At 33.1% G+C, this 18,788-nt stretch overlaps 1 protein-coding gene across 1 annotated transcript; it reads right to left on the bottom strand.

Moving 5' to 3' along the window:
• Positions 1-3,036: 3,036 nt before the first annotated feature.
• Positions 3,037-5,462, bottom strand: LOC127871839 (alpha-2Da adrenergic receptor-like). Its single transcript, XM_052415084.1, has one exon. The coding sequence runs from the start codon at positions 5,381-5,383 to the stop codon at positions 4,061-4,063; it is 1,323 nt and encodes a 440-aa protein (XP_052271044.1). The 5' UTR covers positions 5,384-5,462; the 3' UTR covers positions 3,037-4,060.
• Positions 5,463-18,788: the final 13,326 nt, after the last annotated feature.

Here is an 18,788-nt window from a genome sequence, read left to right as displayed (position 1 = left end):
TTAAAACGCATTCAATTTAATTACTATTTAATTACTCAATTGCATTGAAGATACAAGAGTAACAGAATTACAACTTTTTGACGAACGATCAAATAAAACTATTAACAATTGTCAACTACATTCCTTCTTTATAGAAAAGATTTGAGAATATATAATCATATAGTTAATATCTCAGATAATCATCGCGCAAATACAGGAAGAAGCAGCGATAATGGGTGTAAAAATAAATCCGACTTTGGAACTTCTTGGAAAATCAATTTTAAAACGAAATAGAATATATTAGTGACAATATTTCAATATGAAAATTATTGTTAAATGTAAGAATTCAGCCTCTACCCATTTAGGCAAATGTGAAGGAGTATGCACCAACATGTTTTGATATGGACAGCTCAGTGTGGAACTGTTGTTCCCACTCATTTCTGTATGAGATACGATAGCTTCACGCTCAACGTTTGGATGTCATCGTTGCGATGGTGCATCTCTTTGATTTTCAATGCGGAAAAAATTGTTGTAGAATATTAGTCATTTGGGTATACTGGCGAGAAATTGTATCCAATATTGTATTGGCTGTTAATTAAGTCGATTAGGCAAGACGTGGCTTAGACAGCTTCGGCAAATAAAAACCTTATAAATCAAATTTATCTGATAATTTGTATATTTTTAAGTCATGTTTACGTCGTTCTGTAAAATATTACCAAAAAGCATTGTTCTTTCATCTCAACCTATACAATGTTTAATGCTGTTTAATAAAATAAAGAAACTTTCGTTCCCATTCCACTGTAACCATTTTCAGCGCGAGTTTCTACTATTGTATCTAACTTTATCTTATTCCATGGATTTGGTAGATAAGCGGTCGGGTATGTTGTTGCAGAATGAAATTTCTTTAATACATATATGTCGTTATTAACGGTAACATAATCTTTATACATGGTTGTAATCGATAACCATTCCAATATTTGCGTTAAAATGCAAAACCATGCGTTATTTCACAATTCATTAAACGCAAACCAATGGGGACCGCCAACTTTAAACGTTCGCGGCGATCTTTGGCGTTCAATAAATGCTGATAGCTAAATGAACGATGATTGACCTTGACAAATGTTAGATGTACACACTACATTACGGAAATAAAGCTCACGTGAATGTCAGTGTGATTTTCTTCCGGCATTTAAGTATGTGCAAATTTAAGTGTAAACATTATGACCGCTTATGTAAGCTTTGCGGTTGTAACATCAAGTAAACAAATTTCATTAAGCGGCCTTGTTGCCTTTTTTTTTATATTTAAGAATATTCTCATGCAGGTAATGAATTGAAATACAATGGTAAGATTTTATCATTTGGCTTTAAACATCGTGAGAAAGTGTTTTCTCATTATTAGATTCTACATCTACGAATTTGTCTCAACATTTGAAATTCACAAGTATAAACTTAATGATTTGAATATAGTCATACAAATTGGGCAGGATAAGATGCCTAACAGTTTGCATTTAAAAAATGACATTATGTTTTACTCATCTGGAACCAACATAATAAGTTCGTCGCGCGATTATGGTATATTTAGGTGGCTCAGACTTAAAAATTTGTAAAAATCATTACTTTTGCTTGAAACGTGTTTTCTTACTTCAGTATATCGTGATGCTATGTTAACCAACATAGCAAAAAATGTAAGACGTTTTCCACAAAATAAAGACATAATAACCAATACGATTTATTTATAGGAAGCAGTTGCAAGTAATTAAGTCATATCTAGGAATAATTTTAGCGCATTTAATAACATATAAGATGTCTACTTATCCATATTTATTTTATAAACAAAACATATGTATCAGATACATTTAAGGCACGGTAATTTTTAACAATATGACAGATGTATTTTTAATTTATTCGATTTCAACCAGAAGGCATTGAAGAGGGAATTTGTATCTTAGGAGGAGCAATTTCAGTTCTAATGAGGTCTTTGTGTACGTACTTATTTGTGCACGTAGAAATAAAGAGGGTCAAAAACAACATGTGATTGTTGTTATATCAATTTATTTAATATATTAAATAATTTACTTTGACTGTTGTGTATTTCAAAGAAGTTCGTTGTAGATTCATTTGAAAATATTACCATTTCAGACATAAAATTTGCAAAAAACTTTATTGTTTTTAACCATGGTATTTTTTCTGTATACGTATGTTACACAATTGCATGCGTTATTTAAGAGCGAACCGTGTCGAGAGGTAACGGGATTAGCAATTTTAATCACATAATCACATGCTTAAGTTAGAAGATAAATACCAATATAAACAAGATATCGTTATCTACGTGCATATAAGTAGGTCAACTGCGAAGGAATAAACGTCATGCTATAATAAAAAGATTTAACTTATAAAAATAAATTATCTACTTCTTAGTTGTGCATATTACAAGTTATTTGTACAATACGTTCACACGTATTTGCATTTAATCCATTAGCTTCACAAGTTAAAATATTTCTTATACTCAGGTCTTTTTGCATAAGACATATATTTATCATTATTTCTCAATTTACATACTTTTGTATTTGTCTACAGTTAATGCTGATGCCATGTATTTTCGTTTTGCCATTTAAAGATACCCTGATGAGCATATTACCATTGGCTGAGCAGGCACATTCAATGTTCCTAAGCCTCATATCATATTCAACGATTTCTCGAAAATTCGTTGGTCTGTTTTAGCAGGTTAAGCCTCAGCTGACGATATTCCTTTAAAAAAATATATCATGGTCGAATATTACAATGTGAACAAACAAACACAAACAATTTTATAAGAGAAATTTTATTTCAAAAATACATATACATATATACACAATTGAAATAGATCTTTATGGTCCTTGTTCAACATGATGTTATATCTACAATAATTAACAATTTTGCGACAATCAGTGCTTATATACATATTATGGTGTAATTGTAATATTCATATCAGTGTTTTAACAAATTATAAATGTATTTGCCAATTTGCTTATCGAGTATGTTCATAAAAACAAACAAACACAAATATGGTATGTATATGTACACTACTTTATATTTATAAAGAATTTCATTCTAAAGAATAACACCATACTCACGTGCAAATCTTATTTTACAGAGCTTCTAAATCTTTAATGTTTGAATTTGTTTTATTTGAGATTTAAGGCAATTTACAACATCTTTAATTTTATAATAGTTTTATGAATCAAGGAAAAAAGATGTTAAATAGCTGTGGTCACGTATGTCATAATACCAAGTTTTACACGACGTTGTTCATTTTTTACAAATATGACAACAATATCAATTTCTGCACTATTTGTTTTCAAGTATTTCATGTGAACACTTTATTTCAACTAATATTATTCAACAATAGTAGTATATTCACAACAAATACAAAATAGATAACGTTAAAAAGTTCTACGCAGCAAACAATAATAAGAACCCCTGATAAGTGCTATTAGAATAATCAATTATCGTACCCTATGCTAGCAAAAGAATTAATTACAAAACACACAATGAACATTTAACACCAACCTCATAATATTGCAATTCCAATTGCAAAGCTTGACATAAACTTAGAGAATGACAACTATAGGATGTAACTCATCAGATACAAAACTCACAACACTGCTTTAATATTAAGGAGTAAGAGTTTTTTTAATATTCGCTCTGTAAATATATTAATATGCGACAAATCTTTATTGTTTTCAAGGAAAGAAATCGTCAAAAACGAGTAAACGCTCGAACGCACGCATGGACATCACAACCTTATTTAGGCTCCACGTGAGCACCATATGCTCAGATCAGCTAAAATAAGTGATGCATTTACAGACATAAACACAATATGCAACAGTAATACATGGATAAACATGTATTACTAGCCCACGATATGCACTGTTTACACATATATGTTCGTGGTACTTTTAAAATAATTACAGTAGTTAAACAAAGTGTTATGAAATTATGACGACATACAAACATAGATCTGCAAGCTTTACATTAAGAATAAAATACAGTAAATTACTTTTGATGAAGTGGCACTTAGCGTATAAATTGTGTGTGTTTTTCAATGATTGACGAGTTTGTTCAAAATATCTAATATGTCGTTTCGAAACCTTTCATCCATTATGCCATACACGAAAGGATTGACTATTGTATTAAGGAAATACAGCCTCAAAAAGAAGAAAAACAGCACTTTTTCCTCATCAGGCATCTCATTAAGGACGTTCACCGTCTTGAAGCTTATCAGCACGACGTAGAGAAACATGGTGACTACAAATGTGACTGTCAGGACCAGCATTATTATTGTTTTTTGCTTCATTCTTTGAAACCTTTCTTCCCTGACTGTTGTTGCACTGAGTGCAATGCTATTTGACGTCCGGGTGTCTGATGTTCTCTGAACATCCGTAGCGTAAGATTTCCTTCCGTTCGAAAAATGCGATAATGTTTGTTCTTGATCTTTGGATGATACATTGATATTTTCTATACAACATATCTGACTTTCATTTTGACTTGTTCGGCCAACAGCATTTTTCGGTAATGAGACCGGTACTTCATTAGAAAAGTCTGGTAAAGAAGTAGGCTGTGTACCGCCAGATACTGATGCAATCTCGGAGACATCTTTTCTTACAGTTTTTAGTTCTGACTGCACATCTTGAGCTTTTGCTGGCTTTTTAAATTTATTTCTCTGTCTAAACAACGTAATAGATGTGATTGAATTTAGGCAGAGGAGGACTAGCAGTGAAATGCCAACAGGGAAAATAAAAACAAAACCTATGCTGAACATGCCCGCGAATCTATGTGCTAAGTAAGTTTTATCACACACAGACACGTTAACAGAAACAATTATATCTACCGTTTGTTCGTAAGTATATTTTCCCCAGACAAGTGCAACCCAACTTGCTACAGCAGCAGAAATAACTAGGGCTAATATACATAGCTTCATCGCAAGCGTTGTTGTTATCTGCCAGCGGAGCGGTCGGCAAATCTTCCGGTAGCGGTCAATCGCGAGCAAAAATAGAATCCAAGCTGATCCCCAAGATGTAAAAACATTGAAGAACGTTTTGGCTTTGCAAATCCAGATATATGGGTTGTCATACCAATTCAACAAAATGTATATTTCACCCGGGGAAATCGTGATGCAGCTTGTTAAGTCGATGGTAGCCATCATGAGTACGAAACAGCGGAAGTTTCCTCCATCCCGACGGCGGCCGTATATTATCAAAATCAGAACATTTCCGATGATTCCAACCAAAGCTACAATACCTATAAATAGTATCACGGGTAAAATAGTCCGCTGCAGTCGCAAGTTCAGCATTATGGCGATGTGCTTCAAATAATTGTCATTTTCGCTAATTTCCAACGAGTTATTTGTGCTATTCCATAACATGATGAACGCAAATGCGATAAATCTGCGGCTGATTAATCAACAGTCTGAACGATATCCACGGTGATGAGCAGCTCTTTATATATACTTTGACCGCCGTTTTATATCCGCCTCCTTAATACGTATGCGGTATAACGGAAAGAAAATCCAATGGTCTTGATTTATGGTATATTAGTTTGCGGCACTCTTTATGTATGCTTGCGTGATACGCGACCAGCACAACATCCTACTCTGGTTCGCGATTTTAACTCAACTATACAATATTTACGGTCTTACATCAACCAAAACTCTTACGGTCACAGCAGTACAACACTGTTTGGCGGCATGACGTTAAAAGAAATATCAATGGCTTTTCGTCTGTACAAGGTATTTTTAGGTCGGTATGTACATTTTACATGTAAAATATCCAAACTTAAGAATAGCTTCTGAGCTTATGGATTAATTTTTTCGTGCATAATTGACATACTCTGGTGTCCCGTTAGTCATCGCGAAATGTTTTCTTTTAAGGATAACGTAAATAGTAAAATGGCATTTGTAGCGAGCATTTACCGTTTTGAATTGCTTTCCGAAAATCAAACAAGCGGGAACGGTTGATACCTCCTTAATCGAAATTCAATGGAGATAAAACAGTGAGTGGTATTATTTTCCAAAACTTAAAAAGTTGTCCTTTTCATTCTTAAATTATGTTCAATAAAAATAAATATTTCATCCAAGAAAGGTATAAGGACTCTATACTTAGTGAACGACTGGAACGTAATTCTTGTTCATTGACATTTAATTCTTGAAGGTCGCAATGGAAATGATAATTATTCGTGAAAAAGATAACAACTCATTTAACTATAGTATTCATTTATTTTCTGTAGTGTGATATACATATCATTTTATAGAAAATGTGCACTTCCCTTATGTATTTATCTTAAAAATGGTCTAACATTATCACTGTTAATAGAATTAAAACATGTTTCAACCAAGTTTAAACGACGTATGCATCCAAGAACATGTTATTTCGTAATTATTAAACTGTTCTCAACACGTGCGTGTATCGATCTGTAATTTTACTAATTATTAAAGTTTATACGATCAAGTGATGTTGTTGTTGTTTTTTTTTCAAACCAGACAAAACGTTATGTAAAATACAATATAATGAATGTATCGATGAAGTTGTACCTGAAACTCTACGAAATTATTGTTTTAATTGTGTACATAACTGTATGTTCTTGTGCAGGTAGAGAAATTCATTCCTGTATAGAAGACATGTACGCTATTGAGAAATCCACAATTTTCGTTGCAAATTCGTTCAACTGAACTCGCTTAACAATATTTGTTTCTACAAGAAATAATAGGAAATGTGTCGGTACCGGCGCAAACTCGTTTCTTTCGCATATCAAGTGGGTACAAACATTTGATTTAAATTACAATTGTAAGATATTAAACATGTTTTAAGTACGACTCCTCGTTCATATTCTTGTATTATTGGTTTAAGGTTGCGTGCTAACATAAATATCGTATTCACTCGCTTTAAGCGCAAAATGGGCAGTAAATATAACAAAAAAGTTATCTTATTTTCCATCAGAACCGTTTTGCATCGTAATTGTAATATCAGCTGAGTCGATACGTATGGAACTTGTTTTTAATTAATGATCGATAGAAGAGACACACAGCCAATAGGTTCTAAGTTAATCAGTTTCAGTTGGTGTTGCTTTATTTTGAGCTTTAAATATATGTTTTCCAATAAAAATAAAGGAATATATTTAGTTTTTAAATGACTTTTCAACATCGGCCGCCCTTTGCTACGCACAAAAAGGCCGTATTTTATACTTTATGTCAGCCGCACATAGCATTTGAATGATGATGTGTGTTCCACAATTTTAACGAAAACAAAAATAAACTTACACTTAATTTCATAATTGAGCGTTAAAACGATATATTATTATTCTTTCAATTTGAGAGACAAATGCTGATTGACAAATCTGTAGGTATAAAATATTCACATTTTTTTAGTCTTGTGCCTTATAATTCTTCCGTACTTCACCATAAACTTACTGAATTAATTTACTTATCAGTACATATTTGTCAATAGTCATTCTGAAAATAATATGTAGCACTTTGTTTAATTATTGACGTTTTTAAATTTAAAAATCAAGCAAACTGAATCGAATGCAAAAAGGCAAACTCAACTTAAAGGTACCATAATTGTATGATATCATATAAATACAATAAATCAGATAACTGGCATGTGTACATTTTATGAAATACTTTTGATTAGAAACGAAGTTGTGATTGTTTGCGTCCTTGCAAAATTATTGCGCTATGAGATGCATTTACGCCTTAATGTGAACACTGCACTAATAGTCGAATGAATATAGAAATTGAGCCATCCAACCCCCGCCCCTCCAATAAAAAGTGCCACAAAATGTATTTAACTGATCCTAGTAGGATTTATGGTACTTTATTACATATCAAAAGTTTACCTAAAGCGGACCTCCGAAAAGTTTTGCCAAAACCTATTAATGATCATAAGTAACTATCCTCTTAAATATGATGATGTTGGTGTCTATACCTATATTTTTTGGGGTTATTTCATTTCTTGGGGGGGGGGGGGTATTAGGGGATGGGATGGGGCAAAAACACATTGATCATGTGAGATCATTTGACATGATGTAAGTCTATTACAGTGAAATCCAACATGAAGTCCAAAATTGCAACACAAACAAACCATAAAGGACCATCCGTAACTTGTGATTCAAACGTGATGGTTGTTATGCTAAACGCCAAAATCTATATATATATATATATATATATATATATATATATATATATATATATATATATATATATATATATATATATATATCACTAAGCAGAAGAATAATCATGAAATCCACTACCATCACCTGACGCACGATCTATGTTAACCATTACATTGATTCCCAAGCGTTAAACTGTCGTTGTCGGCCTCCTCCTCCTAACTTCCGACCGATTGTGACCTTTTTGGATTGTCATAGCTTTCAGTTATGCAAGGGCAACATACAGCAGAACAGGGGAGTCTATAGCGTCTGAAGATAGAATCGAGAGATCGAGAGGATTGACATCCTACAGAACAGTAACAAGAGATGATTTTCTACAGTTCTTAATGTGCAGCATAGTTTTCGATCATGATTGGAATTAATTGTTCGCTGTTCTGTTTCCATCCCCATTCAATCATTATATTACCTGCCAGCCCCATCCATTCCATTAGTTGATAGTATACACGTTGGCTACGGAATACGTGTGTATGTGTTGCTGAGGGAAGTTGCTCAGGAATTATGTTTCGGGAGTAACCACTTTCGTTGTGAAATTGTTATGGCGCAGTGATTTTTAGGAAAAATTGGACTTGCCACCAAACGAATCAATGATGAGTTCAGCAGACTTCTACAACTCAGTTGGTCAAAGCCTTATGCATAAAGCCCTTACAAGCCATGAGGATATATGAATACATAAATTCAAGTAGAAATCGCTGTTGAACTATCGTGAATCCATTAGAAATCCCGGTTAGGTTAGTGTGTTGTATCACGAAAATATTGACATTATAATAGTGTTATTGTATTATCTATTAATACAGTATACTTTATTCAGAAGCAAAAAATATAAAAGTTCTGCATTTTCCGTTAAAATTACTGGGATGGGAATCGTATCCTAAATCGGTATTCGGATAACCGTGTCCGCTATCCGAATATATCCGGATATCTGTATTCTTTTGTAAGTAAACTACATAATGCTGTTATGTGAATACGTTAATGTGCACTGTTTACAGAAAATCAAACAATATAACGCATTTATATGATTACTTTATTTCAATAATTTAATATATAAGAACAATATCAAAGTCGCAAAATACGTAATTTCATTTTAAAACACACACACACACACACACACACACACACACACACACACACACACACACACACACACATCGTGAAACGCAAACAAAGCTTACTTCGAAATATATTGTACATTCTACATGCATTAAATACACTCAGTTCAATTTCATTTGTATTTTCTAAGATGCACTGACCTAAGGTTCTTGTTTATGAAAATAATTTCATCGACTAAGTCGCTATTGAGTATGTTCCTTAGCTTGGTAAGTACCAAGCCGGTCGGCGAGAACACGCGCTCAGACGGACCCGATGTTGCCAAATTGCCAGAATAATTTGGGCGACATAATTGCCAGTTTGGGAAATCGCAATTCGTATACTCTTTTTTTACAGATAAATATTGATTGACCAATTGAAAAACTGTTATTTGATTGGGCAGAGATAGTTTTTCCATACTGTTTCACCCGTCGATTGAAGCCAAGTAGCCAATTGGTGTCAATTATCGGGAAGTAAGGACCATAAAACCAAACACGGAGGCGCAAGTTGGCCATGATGCAACTCGGCCATTATCACCAAGATGATCAAGAACTGGCTGGGACACTCGCTGAGCAACAACCGTTTAACGGATTTGTGTCAGTCTGTCAACGATGTCTGGTAAACAGAGTTACGTCGAAATATACGATAAGGAACATAGTGTGCATAATAACCTTGGTAATATCGTTAAATCAAGTATTCAAATCCTCTTTTACAATTCGGATACTTGACCAGTATTCGGATATCCGGATAATCGTTACCATCCCTAGTTAAAAATCAAATTGAAGAACACGCGATGGCTTTGTATAAGTAAATTACGACAAATCCTGTTTGGCCGTTTTTTAAACTTATTTATTGCCATTATACAAGTTAATTTATTGAAATTGTGTAATTATAATTTAAAACTCAGTACTTGTAATAATGAAAACGTATTCATTAATTGTCATTCGCATTAATTGAAGATAAGTCGGTAGACGTTGTTATAAAGAAAGTAAAATAATATTTTGGATGATATTTCCGCACCTTTTTCAGATGACATATTTTTGCAGAAGTGTGCTCGCTACAGATACATTATCCTAGATCAGATAGCCTTATTTGTAATACCTTTCACATCTTCAAATTAATTTAGTTGCAAGCAAGGCTTTGTGAAAAATTTAAATACCAATGTTGTGTTTTAAGCTTTAAACTTAAAAACCTAGAATCTTTGTCAAATTGGCTCCTAATATGTTAACTGAACAATGAATATAGAATAGCAACAAAAAGTATAGCAAACAGAATAAAAAGTACATTGTCGTCAATTATTTCAAGATCTCAATCTGGATTCAATAAATGACGTTTCGTTGATGAAAACATGCATCTGATACAAGAATGCATAAATTATTTCAACCATTCAAATTCTGGCTTTATCTTCTTTGCATACATTGAAAAGGCATTCCATTCACTTAAACATTCGTTTATGTTATCTTGCTTGTATGAAATTTGATTGTAGTCTAATTAAATTGTTCTGTAGAGATATTAACAGTATAATTATTAATAATTGCTTTATTTCAAACAGTTTAAACATTGAAAGAGCGGTAAGACAAAGATGTCCACATTCATCCGCGCTATTCATTATTTGCTTGGTGTATCTATCACACTATACCCAATCAAATAAACATATAAATATTATATCGCTTGAATCCGACGAAGAATTTCAACAGCCCATATTCGCTGACGATGCAACTCATTTTTAAACGACAATAGTGTCTCATTCAATAACCTTATAGAATCGCTAACCCTTTTCGGAATTGCATTGGGCCATCGGAACTCAACAAAAGTAAATGCATTGTGCTACGAGTAGGTACATTTAAACAAAGTAATATTCATGTAAAAAAGGAAGGAATTTCATTTAAACATCAGATGAAGTCACAACGATATCACTAATTTGTACAATCAAAAGGAAGTTCTATTGCCAAAATTACAAGAATTTAAAAACTGTTTAACATCATGGCAGAATCGTCAAAATAAACTTATCGGAAGAACACCGTGTTGAAAACATTTGCACTCCCTGAACTAATGTACACACTAACATTTCTCCAAAGTCCGCCAAATGATATTATGAACGATATCAAATCAGAAATATTTAATTCGTATAGGACGGTCAACCTTATAACATTATGCGAACTCAGTTAATTCAATCAGTAGCATATTAGGGTATCCGACGAGGATTAGATTTATTATCTGCTTTGAAACTGAAATGGTGCTTTGTTATTTGAAATTAGTTAATATAAGTTTAATACTTAATATAGGAATCCATAGATAGGCATCTAAGCTATTTTCATTAACCATCATGGTGTACTTAAGCTTTGTCTAACATGTATCATGTACATCTTAACTATGAGTACAAAATGAATTGATGGATTTCGTTTAAGAGTAGATGTAAAATACATTAATATAAATGTCACATTCATTACATACAAGTAATTTCCCGAAGCAATTTATTGAATTCACTTAGATTGACCCTGGTTACTCGGTACAAATAATGTTTTACAAGTCTTTTAAATAATTATGCAGCAGATTATATATGTTTTTTTCACGCGATATTTAATTAATCAACCAGAGGTGTTAATGGAAACCAATATGATTTAAGCAGATCCCCCATTAATTGCGAAAGGTGAAGGTATTAACACGTACAGAATGAATTGAGGGATAAATCAGACTGCGTAAAACAACTTCAAAATGGTCATATTGTGATATTGGGCATTTGTTGCTAATGTAAAACATAATTTTAAATAATTACAAATAAATTGTACTGCTTTTTTTTCTAATTCGTAGCCTAGCTTGAATCTGCTATTAAGAGTTCACCAGAAATTCGCTCAATTCTCTTTAATTATCGCATTTTTAAATATAAATGTTTAGATCGCAATCGATACATTTTAATAACGTGTATCCTGTTTAAAAGAAAACTACCGAAGAGTGTTCCAACGCATACGGATTAAGCTATTTACAAGATAATAATTGATGCATTTATTTCACACGGATTTTTTTTAGAAAATATTGTTGGTTGCAACATTGTCGTCAATAAACAAAATCAAGTAAAGCCGTGCACACACGCCATTAAGCAACTGGTATTACTTTATTTTATTTCCAAAAGAAAATAATGACAGTGTTCAAATATATACATTTGTTCCATACATACACAATGGGAAAAGGGTTCTACAACATTATCAGGGAACTTTCCTTTGCGATAGTTATTTTGTCGCGTGGTTGCACATATTTTTATAGAGTAAGACATACATAAATTAAAATGTTGTCACTCACATAATACACTGTTGAGAACGCAATAATTATATTGATTGCATTCTAGATTCTAGTACTACTACTCATAATGGTAACTACCCATGAATATAATAATTATAGTTATTTTTATTTTTATTAATTTGTATTCGTGTGTTAGCTTTACAGTTTGTAAGGCAAGACAAACCACGACAAGATAAGAGTTTTTTGTAAAGAAAGGCAATCGAGCAAAACTACAGCATAAAACAAGACAAAAATATGTTACATATTGAGATGTGTAACATTATTTATAACCAGCATCTTTCGATAAGATTGTTTCATTTACAAACTAAACAATGCGTTAAGCTTTTTTGCCTCGGAAATTTGCAAAAGGTGGCATAAATGTTTAACATAATGCTTCATATTTTACCAAATCAAATATATATCTGCCTTTCTTAGGTATATTTAATAAAAAAAATTTATAATAGATGGATAGATATATGTCTCTGGAGTTGACTTTAATTAAGAAATTATGAAGGTTTCAAATAAAGGAAAATTCCTTATGATTTCTAGTTCTGTATCTTACAATCACTCAATCTTTGTTTAAATGTATTGGATAAGAACAGGAATTTCTCTCCTGATAGACTTAGTCCAAAATAACATTTCCTCCATTGATAATGTTGGTATAAAAGTAGTCCCACGTATTTTTAATCTCACGTGATATTAATCGAGCTGTTATCGTAAACCCAATACACATTTGGCCAAATTTGACCGCGGTTGCTGACAACAAACATGTCGGTCTTCTTGAGGTATGGCTTTTGTTAAATAATTTACTTCCGATTTAAACGTCATTGCAAAATCGGCGCTGCTCGCGATATTGTCTGCCAAACGTGCACATATGCTTACTGCTTACTCCTCGGTGATAAATATACATACATTTTAGGTCGGTTTCAGTAGAACCGCTTAAATGTCGTTTTTCCTTAACGTCAGTGTTATTAAATACTTGACCCATGTACATGGATACGTATTTAATCAACGCTGTGCTTGGTTTTAAATAATTAATTTCATATAAATACATTCAAAATCAAACGACTACCTACAGCCTTAAACTGTCAGATTAACATTAAATGTACAACAACACGACACAAGTAAAAATACCATGTACTGGTAAGAGTCAGCAATCGTGTAGAAAAGAAAAGGAGCCTCGACCTTAAACCGTAAAACAATACCAATAACAATAGGTTTATTGTACTGAAAGGTCTTCGGCCCAAAATACAAACATACATGCAAGAATCATCATTGACATTGTATACAATATAAACGATAGTAATGGTGAGACGCGTTCAGTAAAATGGAGTTCTGCTTAAACATGCAGATATATAATCAAACATTTAAGCGTCATTTAAATGTATTTAAACCAATATCGGAGGCGGGTGTTATAAAATTATTTAGTAGCACATTTATGAGTGGAACCGTTTCGCACAAACTGTCAACAGTATGCGAGTTTGACTTCAGTTACAGTCAACATGCCCGTAACGTATATGCAACGTAAAGATATTTACCTAATGCAAACATAGCTTGTTGCCTAGTGCCAGACATAAGTAGCACAAATAAATGTTCTTATATAGTACATTCCAACCAGTTATCCATGAAATATTGTTGTATTATATTATCATGAACAGACTAATAAAAAGTGCTACTCATTTTAATACTATACACATTCTGTTGTCATTTTCAGCTGCCATGTTTTGCATATACAATCAATATCACATTACTCCCAGTATTGCTTTAATATCCAATCGTCAATATGCCAGCGCAGCTGCTGGATGTTTATAGAGCACAATTTGAAATTTTCTTGCGTTGGTGTATTTGAGCTTTGGCCGGAATCATATATGCCATTACCAGTAACCTCGAGCCGTTGTTTGTTTACGTCATCATATATGCATATCACACCATCGACTTCTAGATGGTCATTACAAAGAAAGCGTTTTTATCACTATCTAGGCATTCTTTGAAAAACTCGTTTCAAAATAGTTTCAACCGAGATTTCATCACATACTCGAGAAATTTCTCGCTAACTCGAATTTGTCCTTTTCTCCAGCTTTCCTTTTGGACCGGAATTGCGCCATGATTCTATCTCTTACCTTCATATTTGCACACTTTATTAGAACTGATCTCGTTGCCGATTTACTTGAAAGACGGTATGCAAAGTCAAAAGAGTTCTAATTTTCTAAAAGACCCAACTGCCTTTTGATAACCTCAAGTAGTTTTACTTCGGTTTGTGTCTGGGTTTTGTTGCCATCGTTTTCAATATAGAAAACTTTCAGGTTCTCCTTCTTGACGTGTCGCTCAAGATCCTAGTGTCATTTTGACGATTCCGTTAGCAATGGACTTCCATGATGTTTAGCTTTTATGTTAGGCTGCTTACTTGTTCAGTTCATTCTTCGTTTTGCTTTTTACAACATGAGATATAAAAAAATATCGGCCTTATTAGCAGCCATCGGTTGAAGGTGGAAGACTACATGCACCCTTAAACTGTTCGGTTACCAAACATTTTACGCAAAACAACACAAGTAAAATATGAGAACATATTGGTAAAGGAGTTAGCATAATGTTACAACGTCAAGTAGTTTCGCTGCGGTTTGTGTCTGGGTTTCGTTGCCATCGTCTTCAATATTGAATACTTTCAGGTTTTCCTTCTTGACGCTCTGCTCAAGAGTCTCGTGTTTTTTTACGATTCCGTTAGCTTGACTTCCATGATGTATAGCTTTTTTGTTAGGCTGCTTACTTGTTCAGTTAATTCTTCGTTTTGCTTAATTATCCCCCGCCTTAGGCGGAGGGATATTGTTTTGGCGTTGGCCGTCCGTCCGTCCGTCTTTCCGTCCGTCTTTCCGTCCGTCCATCCGGCACTTTTGTGTCCGGAGCCATATCTTGGAAGTGCTTGGACAGATTTCATTAAAACTTGGTATGAGTATATATATGGATAAGAGGATGATGCACGCCAAATGGCATTGTACACCATCTGTTAATAACGGAGTTATGGCCCTTTGTATCTTTAAAAAAAATCTTTTTTAGTGTCAAATATAATACTTTTGTGTCCAGAAGCATATTTGCGGGGGATATCAATTCAACGAATTTGCTTGTTACAACTTGAGATATAAACAACAAAACTTTCGGCCTTATAAGCAGCCAACGGTTTAAGATGGAAGACTACATGAACCCTAAAACTATTCGGTATTCAAAAAGTGTACGGCATAACAACAAAAGTAAAGTAAGAGAATATACTGGTAAAGGAGTTAGCAGTCATGTACTTAAGCAATGGTACTGCAGCCTTTAGCAGTCAGACAACATGGGAGATATATACAACAAATATTGACCTTAATAACATATGTGACATACAAAAGACTACCTCAATCCTTAAATTGTCAGGTTAACATGAAATTTCAAGCAACACGTCAGCAGAAAAATACAAAATGTAACCGGTAAATATAGTTAATATAGCAAGAAATCATAAAGTAAAATAGTGAAGCTGTGGCCTTAAACTGATAGACATCCAAGGAGATGAATATGTAAAAATGCTTGCTTAAAGAAGTATGAGTAAAGAAGTGAAAGAATACCTGCAGTCATAAACTGTCAGGGAAACTTCAAATGTACGACAACGCGATAAAAGTAAAAAAAAGCATGTACCGCTAAGACAGCAAGTAATTTAGAGGTAAAACAATATTGCGGCCTTAAACATCCATGCAATAAAAAAGATATATTCAACAAATATTGGCTTTCAATTAATGCACCGGTAAAAAGGTGAAAAACTACATGTAGTCGTAAAATGTTTAAGCATTAAACGTTCACCAAAGTTACCAAAGTTAAATAGAATATATATACTATATATTTATATATTGATATATATATATATAAATATATATATATATATATATATATATATATATATATATATATATATATATATATATATATATATATATATATATGTATATATATATATATATATATATATATACTATGTTGTTTGACGGTTTGAGGTTGCAGCTCCATTGCTGTATTGTGTATTACATGATAGATTACTCCTTTACCAGTACATTTTCTTAATAACTCTTTTGTCGCGTTGTTGTACATTAAATGTTAATGAAAGTTAAAGGCTTCAGGTAGTCGTTCACCTCTTTTTGGTTCTTGTACTTCATGCCAATATTTGTTATACATATTTCATTGGCTGTCTGTAGGTTTAAGGCTGCAGCTTCGTTGTTTTACTACTTGATTGCTTACACTTTACACTTACACTATTAATGTATGTTGTTTTGCTGTATTGTTTATGTTTTAGTTGACAGTTTAAGGCTGCGGGTAGTCATTCGCCTTTTACAAATGTCTGTTATTTAGACCAATATTTGTTGTAAATATCCTTTATGTTGTTAATGTCCGCAACTATATTGCTTTACTTCATGATTGCTGACTCCTTTACCGGTACTATTTCTTATTCTACTTTAGTTGTTTCGCTGTACAATTTATATTTAACTGACAATTTAAGGTTGCATGAAGTCTTCCTACTTCTACCAATTCCTGTTATGAAGGCCAATATTTATTTTATATATATATCTTCTGACGATATACTAGTATCTGACGATTTAAGACCGCAGCTCCACTGGTTTCATATCTGTTTACTTGCTTTTAGCAGGTCAATTCGCTATTTTATTTTTGCTGTATATTTAAGTTAACCTAACTGATTAAGCTGCATGTACGTCTTTCACCTTTTGCACATTATGCCAATATTTGTTGTTCATATACTAGAATATTGGTTTATCTGACCGTTTAAGGGTGCAGCTTTATTGTTATCCCCCAGAGTCGGCGGAACGGTTAAAATAGCCGTTAGTTCGTGTGATAGTTTGAGTCGTTCCTTCCTTCCTTTTATCATTCATTCATTTATTAATTTGTTCGTTCATAATTACATTCATTTATTTATTCATTTCTCCGTCATTCATTCTATTCCACATGATTCGTATTTGTTAAAATAACTGTCAACTGCTAAGGCCGTCTATCGCTTCAACGCTGACCTACATAAACGAAGTGTGTATACTTTGACGTATGAACTGCCTTCGATTTGTATAAATATAAACAATGTCGGCCCAATGTCGAATACCATATCGGTCGAACCTCCCTTTGGTAAAGGTTATGCAAAGTGAAAATGACATGAAGCCTATATAGGACCAGAACGTGGCGACTTCCATGCCGAGACATGTATTTTTCGCCGTTTTATATCGAGACAGGTGTTTTTCGCCGTTGTATACCCTTTATTACTTCAATTAATTTTGTAACTGTCGCTCACTGTCCATGCAGCTATACCAGCAAAAAAGTGAATAGCGTGTATTTTGTATCAATATTCGCTCTGTATCTCGACTTTACTCGATACTATTTTCTAGTTGGATCACAACATTACAGCTACCATTAAAAACATTGGTAGATCGTTTCGTGATGTGCGGTTAATATCTGGCCAATATCGACTCTATGTAGTGTGCTAGCTGGTTTGTAACATCCATGTGCGTTATGAAATACAAATGAATGAAAACTATTAATCTTAAATATATTTTTGGTTTTTAAAAACACTCGACATAAATGTGTGATAGATCTACTTAATTGTCTTGTAGTTTGAAATGTCTACGTTGTTTATGATTTTGATGTTAGTGAAACGTCCGTTTTCCTGTTCGCTCATATATGCCCATTTGTGTAAACATTAAAAATGAATATCCCTATTCGCAGATCTATATGAATCATGCTGTTTCATGACGTTATCACACATGCCGACAGAGTATGCACATGAATAACATGTTTATATACATTGATTGAGTATAAACATTTCTTTTACGTCTTTTTCCCGGGGGGGGGGGGGGGGTAACTTCCTATATACGGGTATACAGGGATGTGCCGATTTTATGGGGTGTGTTTTTCGACTAAAATTATAGAAATGGGTAGATCTATGGTTTTGTGCATCTAAGTATAGATATGGATATTGAAATAGGAAATTTGCTTGTATATAAATGCATATAGCTCTACTCAGTTTAATATCCAGTAGGGAAAAAGATATATATTTTCATAGCAAAAGACACTCTTTTTTCTAATATTTTTTCTAATAAGTTTACAAATATGAATTTCCTACATAGTTATAATCGTTTTATATATCAATACAATAAATGTTATTCAACGTCAAAATAGACAGGATATTACGTCATGACGTCATACATTATTTAAGAAATAGTAAA

The sequence above is a fragment of the Dreissena polymorpha genome, chromosome 3 (assembly GCF_020536995.1).
Source record: "Dreissena polymorpha isolate Duluth1 chromosome 3, UMN_Dpol_1.0, whole genome shotgun sequence".
Classification (NCBI taxonomy): domain Eukaryota; kingdom Metazoa; phylum Mollusca; class Bivalvia; order Myida; family Dreissenidae; genus Dreissena; species Dreissena polymorpha.
Note: the sequence above shows the minus strand (reverse complement) of the source record. Positions and strands in the feature narration are given on the sequence as shown.